The 14006-nt window shown below is 43.3% G+C and overlaps 1 protein-coding gene across 1 annotated transcript in view; it reads right to left on the bottom strand.

Moving 5' to 3' along the window:
* Positions 1 to 236: 236 nt before the first annotated feature.
* tlx2 (T cell leukemia homeobox 2) overlaps positions 237 to 14006 on the bottom strand; it is a 66335-nt gene continuing 52565 nt past the window's right edge. The window contains exon 3 of the mRNA XM_063045145.1: positions 237 to 456. Within this exon, the coding sequence (XP_062901215.1) occupies positions 237 to 456 (220 nt within the window). The remainder of the gene's footprint in view (positions 457 to 14006) is intronic.

Genomic DNA, 14006 nt, shown 5'->3' with positions numbered 1-14006 from the left:
CATCGTCAAAATAGCACAAATAAAAGTTTTATCTATTGAATCATATTTTTATTACCTTTTTTTTTTGCATTGCAATAACCCTTTAGCAAGTACTTTTTTTTTAAATGGTAACATTCGAGTTAACATTGAAAATGAAAAATTCCAGCCAGTAATATACGGTATTGTGCAGTGCGATTTGGTACCAGGAGTTTGAGAGTCTCTGCAGGTGAGCAAGAAAAAAAAACCCAGAGGAATTGTCAGACCACAGAAGCCACTGAGGTGACGGAGGTGATTTTGCTGCTGTCATCTGCCCAGGGCTGTAGGTTCTGCAGGGCGTAAAGGGAAGCGTTGTGGGCGCAAAGTGGGTCCTGTTGAATGGGCTGAGTCAGCGACTTCTGGAAGGCCTCCTGTTGAAGCTGGATCATCAGTCGGTTTGCCTGTTGCCTCTCAGCTTCCCGTTCCTCGGCTGTTTGTCTCCTGGTTTAACAAAGAAAACACAAGAGGGAAACTTCTTTAGAGGAGCATGGTTACAAATCGCCTTAGGTTTCCCAAACTGGGGCAACCCCTGCCTTAGAACCACTGAGTAATATTGCACAGAAGGCCCTTCAACCCAACTGGACCAAGCTGACCAAGTTGCCTAACTTAGCCAGTCCCATTTACTTGCATTTGGCCCGTATCACTCTAAAACTTTCCTATCCATATACCTGTCTAAATACCTTTTAAATGGCATAAATGTGCCATCACAAAAACCAAATTGCCCTCCATTGACTCTGCTTCTTCTTGGCTTGGGAAAACAGTCGACATAATTTTTCTTTAAATTAAAATTTTTGATTGAGTGGGTTGAAAGAGATAATAAACTAGCCATTATAAGACCATAAGACAATAAGATATAGGAGTAGAAGTAGGCTATTCAGCCCATCGAGTCTGTTCCACCATTTAATCATGGGCTGATCCAATTCCTCCAGTCATCCCCACTCCCCTGCTTTCACCCCATATCCTTTGATGCCCTGGCTAATCAAGAACCTATCTATCTCTGCCTCAAATACACCCAATGAATTGGCTTTCACAGCCACTTGTGGCAACAAATTCCACAAATTTACCACCCTCTGACTGAAGTAATTTCTCCGCATCTCAGTTCTAAAAGGACATCCTTCAATCCTGAGGTCGTGCCCTCTTGTCCTAGAATCCCCTACCATGGGAAATAACTTTGCCACATTATGGAACAGCAGAGCGTGCTTGATGGGCTGAATGTCCTAATTCTGCTCATGTGCCTTATGGTCTTATGATATTGCTAGGGTTGCGGACCTGAGTTATAAGGAAAGGCTGAAGAGGTTAGGTTCAGCAACCCACCTAATTAACCCATGCCTAATTATTAAATATATAAATAAATAGTTATTTATTTATTATTATTATTTTATTTCATTTTCTTCTTCTTCTATATTATGTATGTATTGTACTGCTGTTGCTAAGTTGAGAAATTTCATGTCCCATGCCGGTGATAATAAACCTGATTTTGATTCTGAAATATTTAAATATTTCACCTCAGATTTTTAACCCATGACGTCTAGCCCAACCTGAGGGGAGAATGCATTCATTCTAGCTGTAGGCTTTGTAATTTTGCATACCCCTATAGGTTCTCCCCTCTTAAAACAATACAGTACGGCAGACCACAGGCTCTTCAGTCCATGATGTTGTGCAGCCCTTTGTAACCTACTCCAGGATCATCCTAACCCTTCCCTGCCACAGAGCCCTCCATTTCTCTCATCCATGTGCTGATCTAAGCGTCCCTTAAATGCCCCTGTTGCTGATGCATCTGCTTCTACTGTCATTCTCCTGTGCAGCAGGGAATAAAGTCCAAACCTCTTCATTTTTTCCTTTTCAATAAGGCTCTCAGGTCCAGGCAATATCATAAGACCACAAGAAGCAGGAACAGAATTAGGCCATTTGGCCCATCAGTCTTCTCCACCATTCCGTCATGGCTGATTTACTATCCCCTCAACCCTATTCTCCTACCTTTCCCCGTAACCTTCGATGCCCTGACTAATCAACAACCTATTGAACTCTGCTTTAAATATATCCAATGACTCGGCCACCACAGCCACCTATGGAAATGGATTCCATAGATTCACCACCCTATGGCTAAAGAAATTCCTCCTCATATCTGTTCTAAAGGGAGGTTCTTCTAAAGGGACACTCTTTCAAGTTCAAGTTTATTGATATCTTTCCTGTAGATAGGTGACGAGAACTGTCTGCTGTTTGCAAATTGACATAATACCAACAGCAAATATCACTGTTGGATTTAACTGTTTAATTCTTAGATTAGACTCTTTCATTGTATTTTCTTTGCATTTTAACAATTAATTTTCTGCTTCTGTTTTACATAATTACACTGGGCGTTGGGGTGGAGATACGTCTCTATCAAAGGAGGGTGTAGGGTGCTTCTTCCCTCCATTAGCCTGCAGGTCACCCTTATACAAGATGTAGCACCTGCTTAGCCCCCCGATCAGGATCACATGAAGCCATGGGAGCAGGTGGTAGATGGTCCGATGAGCAGCTGGTGCGTGTCACAAGTCCTGGTTACATGACCACTGACACCAGGCAGGCAACTGCTGGAGAGTATTGAAATTGGCTGGGGTCACCCACCTTGTAAAGGCACTGCCCAGCAGAATGCGATGGCAAACTACTTTTGCAGAAAAATTTGCTAAGAACAATCATGGTCTTGGAAAGACCACGATCACCTAATTCATACGAGGCAACACATGATCATGATAATGACTTACATACAAGTTTCAGTTTATTATGCTTCCTAGTGGCTATAATATGTATATGTAAGTTCAGTGGCTAGAACTTACAGGCTAGATTGGTATAATACTGGAATTATAGTGTAAGTTTCTCTTGGTACTGCGTTATTTGAATAATGGCCATCTCATTGGTTAACTCTTGCCTACAAATTTGAACGGAATTCTCCTTATCTATGTACCATAAAAATAATGCTCTATGCTGAATGTCATCTTCTCAATCTTAATATCTTCCTGTCTTTCTCTTTAAGCCTTCTGCTACTAGTCTCTGCTTCTGATTCCTTTGTTCTATCAACGTTTAATAAAATGATTGTGAAGTAACAAGTTTTGTGCCTCTTTCCCAACATCTGAAAGAACCTTGGATTTAAACATCAGAATCTACCATCACCGAAGTGCTTTGGATATTGAGAAGAGGGTGAAGTAATGCAGCCCATCTGCTCTGGAGGTGCACTCGTTCTGTGAATGAGTTGACTGGTGGAGGTGGAGATACCATCTTCCATTCATGCCTGCATTCTTGTGGTCTTATCCTATTCATAATTCCCATGCGTGTGGCATGTTTGGGTGCATGCTGTCCTCTGCTCTCTGGCAGGCAGACTGTCGTGGTAATTTGCTGCACAGATTTCAGTAATTGCTGCTTCCTCGCGGAAAGCATAAGGTTCCCGTGTCAGTGACAGGCAATTAGGCGGCGTAGTCAGACCTGTATCTCCTCCGACTCCTGGTGAAGTATAGCTGCTAGCATGCTTTCTTTGTGATTCCATCAATGTTCAAAGTTCGAAACTTCAAGCCAGATTAAAGTGGCAGGGCCCAAGAGCAAAAAGTGTTTAGCTGATTTAAGCAGTGAGCCAGATTAAGAAGATTAAATCATTGAGGCTGTGGGCAAGAGTGAACCACTGTTCAGCTACCTGAGGCTTTACTCGCCTTAGGCCTGAACTGACTTTGTGGGCTCCATCTGCGCTCTCCTCAGCGCTGAACGGGCTCCATGGTTGGGGACAACACTTTCAGGGACTTTTCACTTCATGCTCTGTATATTCTTTATTTGCTTCTTTTATTGCCTGCACAATTTGTACTTTTTTTAGCGCATTGGGGGTTTGATGGGCCTTGTTGCATTATTTTTTTCTAGTGGACTCTATTGTGTTTCTTTGTTTTGTGGTTGCCTGTAAGAAGATGAATCTCAAGGTTGTATATGGTAACTCAAAACAATCATTATCATCACCACCCTTACGTGCCATGCCGCATGACATAGGCAATCATGGTCTTTCCATCAATGACCATGATTGTTCTTGGCAAATTTTTCTACAGAAGTGGTTTGCCGTTGCCTTCTTCTGGGGAATGACTTTACAAGACCAGTGACCCCAGCTATTATCAATCCTCTTCAGAGATTGTCTGCCTTGCGTAGGTGGTCGCATAGCCAGGACTTGTGATACGCACCAACTGCTCATACGACCATCCACCACCTACTCCCATGGTTTCATGTGACCCTGAATGGGGGGTGCTAACCAGGTGCTACACCTTGCCCAAGGGTGACCTGCGGGCTAGTAGAGAGAAGAAGCACCTCACCGCTCCTTTGGTAGAAATGTATCTCCACCCCACCACCCATCATTGTAGACATACTTTAGTACGAAATGTACTTTGAACTCCCAAGCTTTCCTCCCACATTAAAAACAACTAGTACTGACAGCAGACAATGACCCAGTAAACTAAATGTGATTTTGGATTTGACAACAGCTGACCACAATATTCCAGCCATGCCATCTTCTCGCGACTACCTAACGGGCAAAGCCTGAAGTCCCATGTTCAGAAACAACAATTTCCCTTCAACCATTCAGCTCTTGAACAATCTGGCAAATCCCTAATCACGACAGTGTAGCAACGTTATGACCACTTTGATCACTCAATGGGCTTTATGCATTTTTTGTTCTTATTGTGTTTTTTTCTTATTTTTGTTTATGGTATTTTTTGTTGTGAATGGGGTGTATCTGATGCTCTGTTCCTGAGATGCTGCTGTAAGGAAGTTTTCAATCGCACCCGTGCATCTATGTGCTTGTGTAGATGACCACAAACTTGACCTTGATTTTGACTTCAACAATGAGTCCAACCACTTATCCTCCATGGGCACTGTGTACACTTCCCGCTACCTCAGGAAAACAGGCAGTGTAATCAGAGACCCCACCCACCCCAGTCCTTCTGTCTTCTTCCCACTCCCCATTGGGCTGAAGATAGGAGAAAAGACCTCCCACTAGGCTCAAGAACAGCTTCTATCCCACTGATATCAAACCTTTGAACGGATCTCTTGAACGGATAAAGATGAAGTCTGAATCTAACTTGTCATGGTCCTGGTACTTTATTTGTCTACCTGCAGCGTGCTCTGACTGTAACTGCAACACCAGCTTCTACATTGTTTTCTTTTTATCACCTTAATACACTGATGGGGTGGTGGGGTGGAGAAACGTCTGTACCAAAGGAGGTGTAAGGCGCTTTTTCCCTCCGCTAGCCTGCAGGTCACCCATGGGCAAGGTGTAGCACCTGCTTAGCCCCCAGATCAAGGTCACGTGATGCCTTGGGAGCAGGTGGTGGATTGTCGTATATGCACCAGCTGCTCATCACAGGTCCTGGTTATGCCACCACTGAATCAGGCAGACAATCAGACAATTGATAATGGCTGGCGTCACACGTCTTGTAGAGACACTGCCCAGAGGAAGGCAATGGCAAATTACTGCTGTAGAATTTTAAAAATTTTATTAAGATACAACACGGAATAGGCTCTTCTGCCCTTTGAGCTGCGCTGCCCAGCAATCTCCTAATTTAACCCTCGCCTAATCCCAAGACAATTTACAATGGCCAACTAGCCCACCAACCAGTACACCTTTGGATTGTGGGAGGAAACCAGAGCACCTGAGGGAAACCACACAATCATGGGGAAGGACGTACCAGCTCCTCACAGGCAGTGGTGGGAATTGAACCCAGGTTGCCAGAACTGTAAAGCATTGCGCTAATCACTGCATTGCCAAGAACAATCGTCGCCTACATCATGACACAGCACATAATGATGATGATGGATGTAGTCATGTATGGAATGATCTGGGTGGACGATATGCAAACTAAAGCTTTTCATTGTATCTTAGTGCATGTGCCAATGGTAAATCAATTACAGTGTTCAAAAAATTACACTGTGGAGTTAATCCACTGTCATCAATTCGTGAGGCAGAAAGAAATTGAATATTATGAGAGGTATAGATGGGATAAATGCAAGCAGGCTCTTTCCACTGAAGCTGGGTGGGACTGCAACTAGAGGTCATGGGTTAAGAGTGAAAGGTGAAATGCTTAAGGGGAACATGAGGGTGAACTTCTTAACTCAGAAGGTCATCAGAATGTGGAACAGGCTGCCAGCAGAAATGGTGCATGCGAGCTTGATTTCAATGTTTAAGAGAAGTTTGGATAGATACATAGATGGTAGGTGTATGGAGGGCTATGGTCTGGGTGCAGGTGAATGTGAGTAGGCAGTTTAAATGGTTTTGGCAGGGATAAGATAGGCCAAGAGGTCTGTGTGCCGTATTTTTCAATGACTCTATGACTCCTGCATATACCTCCTCTGGCCCAGTTTTTATTTTTGACTTGTCTACTACCACCTTCCATTTTACCTGGTGTTACCATGGTAACACAACAGTAAAGTTATTTGTAGGAGTCCAGAGGTATGTGTCCAAATCTAAATGCCGCTAATTATTCTAATAGGAGCGCAATGTATGTTGTAATGGTGACTGTGAAACTTCTTAACTGTCACTGCTGATTAATATGCTTCAGGGCAAACAATCAGTCGTTGTTACTGGTCCTAGGTTAAGGGTGAAAGGTGAAATATAGAAACATAGATAGAAACATAGAAAATAGGTGCAGGAGTAGGCCATTCGGCCCTTCGAGCCTGCACCGCCATTTATTATGATCATGGCTGATCATCCAACTCAGAACCCCGCCCCAGTCTTCCCTCCATACCCCCTGACCCCCGTAGCCACAAGGGCCATATCTAACTCCCTCTTAAATATAACCAATAAACTGGCCTCAACTGTTTCCTGTGGCAGAGAATTCCACAGATTCACCACTCTCTGTGTGAAGAAGTTTTTCCTAATCTCGGTCCTAAAAGGCTTCCCCTTTATCCTCAAACTGTGACCCCTCGTTCTGGACTTCCCCAACATCGGGAACAATCTTTCTGCATCTAGCCTGTCCAATCCCTTTAGGATTTTATACGTTTCAATCAGATCCCCCCTCAATCTTCTAAATTCCAACGAGTACAAGCCCAGTTCATCCAGTCTTTCTTCATATGAAAGTCCTGCCATCCCAGGAATCAATCTGGTGAACCTTCTTTGTACTCCCTCTATGGCAAGGATGTCTTTCCTCAGATTAGGGGACCAAAACTGCACACAATACTCCAGGTGTGGTCTCACCAAGGCCTTGTACAACTGCAGTAGGACCTCCCTGCTCCTGTACTCGAATCTTCTCGCTATAAATGCCAGCATACCATTCGCCTTTTTCACCGCCTGCTGTACCTGCATGCCCACTTTCAATGACTGGTGTATAATGACACCCAGGCCTCGTTGCACCTCCCCTTTTCCTAATCGGCCACCATTCAGATAATAATCTGTTTTCCTATTTTTGCCACCAAAGTGGATAACTTCACATTTATCCACATTAAATTGCATCTGCCACGAATTTGCCCACTCACCCAACCTATCCAAGTCACTCTGCATCCTCTTAGCATCCTCCTCACAGCTAACACTGCCACCCAGCTTCGTGTCATCCGCAAACTTGGAGATGCTGCATTTAATTCCCTCATCCAAGTCACTAATATATATTGTAAACAACTGGGGTCCCAGCACTGAGCCTTGCGGTACCCCACTAGTCACCGCCTGCCATTCTGAAAAGGTCCCGTTTATTCCCACTCTTTGCTTCCTGTCTGCTAACCAATTCTCCATCCACATCAGTACCTTACCTCCAATACCATGTGCTTTAAGTTTGCACACTAATCTCCTGTGTGGGACCTTGTCAAAAGCCTTTTGAAAATCCAAATATACCACATCCACTGGTTCTCCCCTATCCACTCTACTAATTACATCCTCAAAAAATTCTATGAGATTCGTCAGACATGATTTTCCTTTCACAAATCCATGCTGACTTTGTCCGATCATTTCACCGCTTTCCAAATGTGCTGTTATCACATCTTTGATAACTGACTCCAGCAGTTTCCCCACCACCGACGTCAGGCTAACCGGTCTATAATTTCCTGGTTTCTCTCTCCCTCCTTTTTTAAAAAGTGGGGTTACATTAGCCACCCTCCAATCCTCAGGAACTAGTCCAGAATCTAACGAGTTTTGAAAAATTATCACTAATGCATCCACTATTTCTTGGGCTACTTCCTTAAGCACTCTAGGATGCAGACCATCTGGCCCTGGGGATTTATCTGCCTTCAATCCCTTCAATTTACCTAACACCACTTCCCTACTAACATGTATTTCGCTCAGTTCCTCCATCTCACTGGACCCTCTGTCCCCTACTATTTCTGGAAGATTATTTATGTCCTCCTTAGTGAAGACAGAACCAAAGTAATTATTCAATTGGTCTGACATGTCCTTGCTCCCCATAATCAATTCACCTGTTTCTGTCTGTAGGGGACCTACATTTGTCTTTACCAGTCTTTTCCTTTTTACATATCTATAAAAGCTTTTACAGTCAGTTTTTATGTTCCCTGCCAGTTTTCTCTCATAATCTTTTTTTCCCCTTCCTAATTAAGTCCTTTGTCCTCCTCTGCTGAACTCTGAATTTCTCCCAGTCCTCAGGTGAGCCATTTTCTCTGGCTAATTTGTATGCTTCTTCTTTGAAATTGATACTATCCCTAATTTCTCTTGTCAGCCACGGGTGCACTACCTTCCTTGATTTATTCTTTTGCCAAACTGGGATGAACAATTGTTGTAGTTCATCCATGCAACCTTTAAATGCTTGCCATTGCATATCCACCGTCAATCCTTTAAGTGTCAATTGCCAGTCTATCTTAGCTAATTCACGTCTCATACCTTCAAAGTTACCCCTCTTTAAGTTCAGAACCTTTGTTTCTGAATTAACTATGTCACTCTCCATCTTAATGAAGAATTCCACCATATTATGGTCACTCTTACCCAAGGGGCCTCTCAGGACAAGATTGCTAATTAACCCTTCCTCATTGCTCAAAACCCAGTCCAGAATGGCCTGCTCTCTAGTTGGTTCCTCGACATGTTGGTTCAAAAAACCATCCCGCATACATTCCAAGAAATCCTCTTCCTTAGCACCCTTACCAATTTGGTTCACCCAATCTACATGTAGATTGAAGTCACCCATTATAACTGCTGTTCCTTTATTGCACACATTTCTAATTTCCTGTTTAATACCATCTCCGACCTCACTACTACTGTTAGGTGGCCTGTACACAACTCCCACCAGCGTCTTCTGACCCTTAGTGTTAAGCAGCTCTACTCATATCGATTCCACATCTTCCCGGCTTATGTCCTTCCTTTCTATTGCGTTAATCTCTTCTTTAACCAGTAATGCCACCCCACCTCCCCTTCCTTCATGTCTATCCCTCCTGAATATTGAATATCTCTAAACGTTGAGCTCCCATCCTTGGTCACCCTGGAGCCATGTCGCTGTGATCCCAATTATATCATAATCATTAATAACAATCTGCACTTTCAATTCATCCACCTTATTACGAATGCTCCTTGCATTGACACACAAAGCCTTCAGGCGCTCTTTTACAACTCTCTTAGCCCATATACAATTATGTTGAAAAGTGGCCCTTTTTAATGCTTAACCTGGATTTGTTGGCCTGCCACTTTTACTTTTCTCCTTAGTACTTTTTGCTTCTACCCTCACTTTACACCCCTCTGTCTCTCTGCACTGGTTCCCATCCCCCTGTTGTGAACTAACCTCCTCACGCCTAGCCTCTTTAATTTGATTCCCACCCCCCCAACCATTCTAGTTTAAAGTCACCTTATGTAAGGGGAACCTGAGGGGCAACTTCTTCACAGAGAGAGGTGCGAGTCTGGAATGAGCTGCCAGTGCAAGTAATGGATGTGGGTTTGATTACAGCCCTATCTATCTGTGACACCGCTTTCCTTGAATTGAGTACAAGAGTTGGGATGTTGTATAAGGCATTGGTGAGACGGAAGTTGGAGTATTATGTGCCGCTCTGGTCATCTACCTACAGGAAAGATGTCAATAAGATTGAAAGAGTACAGAGAGTAGTTAGAAGGCTGTTGTAAATTTTCTCTGTGCTGAGTTATAGGGAAAAATTGAATAGGTTAGGAACTCATTCTCTGAAGCACAGGAGAATGAGTGGGGATTTGATAGAAATATACAAAATTATGAGGGGTATAAAATAGATAGAGTAAATGCAAGCAGGCTTTTTTCATTGAGGTGGGGGGGTGACTAGCAGTAGAGGTTAAGGGTGAAAGGTGAAATATTTAAGGGAACATGAGGGGGAACTTCTTCACTCAGAAGGTGGTGAGAGTGTGGGACAAGCCGCCAGCAGAAATTGTAGATGTGGGTTTGATTTCGACATTTAAGAGAAGTTTGAGTGAGTAAATGGATGGGAGGGGTGTGGAGGGGTATGGAGGACTATGGGTACAGGACCATGGGACGAGCAGGGTAGATGGCATGGACTAGATGGACCAAAGGGCCAGCTCCTCTGCAGTAGTGCTGTGAGTCTATGACACTATGATATATTGTCTGCCTCATATTCAGAACCAGTAACGAGCTGTATGGGTCCTAGTGCCCTTCCCTTGGACAACATCGGTGGCGTGGAGAGGGGAGACTTGCAGCATGGGCAACTGCTGGTCTTCCATACAACCTTGCCCAGGCCTGTGCCCTGGAAACCTTCCAAGGTGCAAATCCATGGTCTCATGAGACAACTGATGCCTATATACATATATTCAGAATCATGACTGAACTCACACTTTTACTTCACCTGCATTTATTATTCCGCCTTTCTCGGTTCCTGAGTATCCTAATATTGGCCATTTACTTTCTTCAAAATACTTAATAAATGAGCCTGCACAGACTCTGAGGTAGAAGATCCATGGTCCCTTAAGTGCAAAATGCTCTCTCCAGTCCTTTATGACTGAGCCCTTTTCCTCAGACTGCATTCCTTGGTTCTAGACTCCCCTGTGGTGGAAAATGGCCTCTTAACGGCAATGAAGTTCCTTAAAAATTTATAGATGGCAAGTGAATCAATATTCATTCTTCTAAACTCTGTAGACGCAGTCTGTTCAATACCTCCTCAGAGGACAATCCCATGATCCAAGAAATCAATTTAATGCCATCTCTCTCAGGCAAATATGTTGAGATAAGAGTTAAGAGAGAGATGCAAATTTACAAGGGTCATGAACACGGTAGAAAGTAAAAAAAAACTTTCTTTATAGCAGAGGTTATGGGGTGGCACGGTAGTGTAGCGGTTAGGAGAACACTATCACAGCACCAACAACCCGGGTTCAATTCCCACCACTGACTATAAGGAGCTTGTATGTTCTCCCCGTGACTGCGAGGGTTTCCTCTGGGTGCTCCAGTTTCCTCCCTCATTCCAAAGACGTAAATTACCTGGTCAGATGGGTGTAATTGGTCAGCACAGGCTCATTAGGCTGGAAAGCTGTATCTCTAAATAAGTAAACTATAAATAAATAAACAATAAAAGATGTCAAAAACTAGACAACATTGTTTGCATGTTATCCATGAAGATCATTCAATGTATCAGCTGTATATCCTGCCCCACACATGGCTAATACAAAGGAGTATAATTTTAAGGTGATTGGAGGAAAGTATAGGGGGGATGTCAGAGGTAGGGTTTTTACACAGGGAGTGGTGCAACGTCCTGCCGGGGCAGTGGTAGAGGCAGATAAATTAAGGCCATTTAAGAAACTCTTTGATAAGCACATAGGTAGTAGAAAAATAGAGGTCTATGTGGAGGGAAGGATTAGATTGATCTTAGAGTAGGTTAAAAGTTTAACCAAAGGGCTTGTACTGTGTTGTACAGTTCTATGTTGTACATTCTAGTTCATTCATTCATTATGTGCTGTGTTACATAATGTGGGCGGTCATAGACTTTCCATGACCATGATTGTTCTTGGCAAATTTTTCATCAGAAGCGGTTTGCCATTGCCTTTTTCTGGGCAGTATCTTTACAAGACAGATGACCCCAGCCATTATCAATACTCTTCATGATCGTCTGCCTGGTGTCAGTGGTCGCATAACCAGGATTTGTGACATGCACCAGCTGCTCATATGACCATCTACCACCTGCTCCCATGGCTTCACGTGACCATGCAGAATAAAAGTGTTGCAGTTACAGAGAAAGTGTGGTGCAGTAGTGATGTGGTAGATGGAGACACAGTTTGCTGTTAATGTACAAGAGACTTATAACAGTGGCATAGAAGCTGTCCTTGAGCCTGGTGCTACATGGTCTCAAACTCTTGTACCTTCTGTCCAATGGGAGGGGGGAGGAGAGAATGATGGGGTGGAGAGGTCTTTGATTATTTTGCCTGTTTTCCTGAGGCAGTGAGCAGTGTGGACAGAGGGCAGGCTGGTTTGGGCAGTATCCTGGGCTGTGTGGACAACTTCCTGCGATTTCTAACGTTCTTGGAAAGCGTATTTGTCATATAAAACCATGATCTATCTGGAAAAGGTGATTTCTGTGGTCCATCTGTAAAATATTGATGAAGGTCAAAGGGCACGTGCTAAATTTACTTAGCCTTCTGGGGAAGTAGAGGGTCTCTCTCTCCATCTCTCTCTCTCCCCTTGCTCTCTCCCTCTCTCTCACACTGTCTTCCTCTCCCTCACTCTCCCCTTTCTTTCACTCTCTCTCCCTCTTTCACTCTCTCCTTCTTTCTCTCTCACTCGCTTTCTTCCTCTATCCCCCTCCCTCCCCATCTCTCTCTCCCTCTCACTTTCTCTCTTTCACTATCTCCTTCTCTCTCTCCTCCTCTCTTTCTTCCTCTCTCTTTTGCTTTCTCACTCTCTCCCTCTCTCCTTCTCTCCCCTTTCTCCTCTATCCTCGCTTTCTAGTTCTCATCAGCTCCAAGCTCTAAGCCAGCGCATTCACCATTCACATTAGTCACACTCTCTTAGCCTGCGGCCTACGACACACCCTTCCTTTATTCTCACCACCACTTCCCACTTTTCCACAACATGAAATGTGTCCATTTTCAAAACTATCCCAGTCAGTTTTCCAACATTTTCTATTTCTGATGGATATGACACAAAATACTGCCTGCATAGATGCTGCCTGACCTGGTGAGTGTTGAGGTCTTGCTTTCTTTATCTGTGGTTTTTTTTTCCCTTTTCAATTTCCCACCCATTTACCTCAGTTTCTGATGGTTAAAGTAACTCTTCTTAATAGCTTCTTTCTCCTCAGGGCTGGGTGTTTCCAGCATTTCAAGTTTCTATACAATAAAAAAACAACAAACTGCTGGAGGAACTCAACAGGTCAGACAACATCTGAAGAAGTGTAGAATTGGTCAACGTTTTGGAATGAGACTCTTCATTAGACTGGATTTCCTGTCTTTATTTCTGATTTCAGGTCTCTCTTGTTGGAAACCACTTTTTAAAATATGACTTTTTATATTATTTGTACTTTTTAACAAACTCGTGTATTTTTCACAGTATGCGGTGGTTCATCCCCACTCACTGGCAGAAAGCAATATAGCAGCTAAACTAACGGTTTATCACCATTCCCATTTTTCATCAGTTACGTATCAGCACATTACCCATAAAATGTAATTGTTTTAATATGTAGCCTATTAACTAGTTTATTCCCATCTAAAGAATTTCTTATCTTAATCATAAAAGTAATGCATTTTTCAGAGATGCCCTCTTTTATTCTTTTGCTATCTTTGTGTCATTTTTTTCGCCATTCATTTATCTCTTAGCTTCATTTCTTAGCTCTTTATTTAGTTTGATTCGTATTTTCATGTTTGTTAGATTTAAGGCTGCTCATCAATCCTGACTCCTGGAAGTACGCCGAGGATCAGAAAATAGAGAGCCAACACAATTAGAATCAGAAGCCGGTTTATAGGGTGGATGCTGAAAGAGCGCGACCTGGATGGGGGGGGGGGCCCTTATGATGGACGTTTCTTTCCTGTGACTGCACTCTGTGTAGAAATACTCAATGGTGGGGAGGGCTTTACCCATGATGGACTGGGCTGTATCCATTCTCTTTTG

This window comes from Mobula hypostoma, chromosome 4 (genome assembly GCF_963921235.1).
Source record: "Mobula hypostoma chromosome 4, sMobHyp1.1, whole genome shotgun sequence".
Lineage (NCBI taxonomy): Eukaryota > Metazoa > Chordata > Chondrichthyes > Myliobatiformes > Myliobatidae > Mobula > Mobula hypostoma.
Note: the sequence above shows the minus strand (reverse complement) of the source record. Positions and strands in the feature narration are given on the sequence as shown.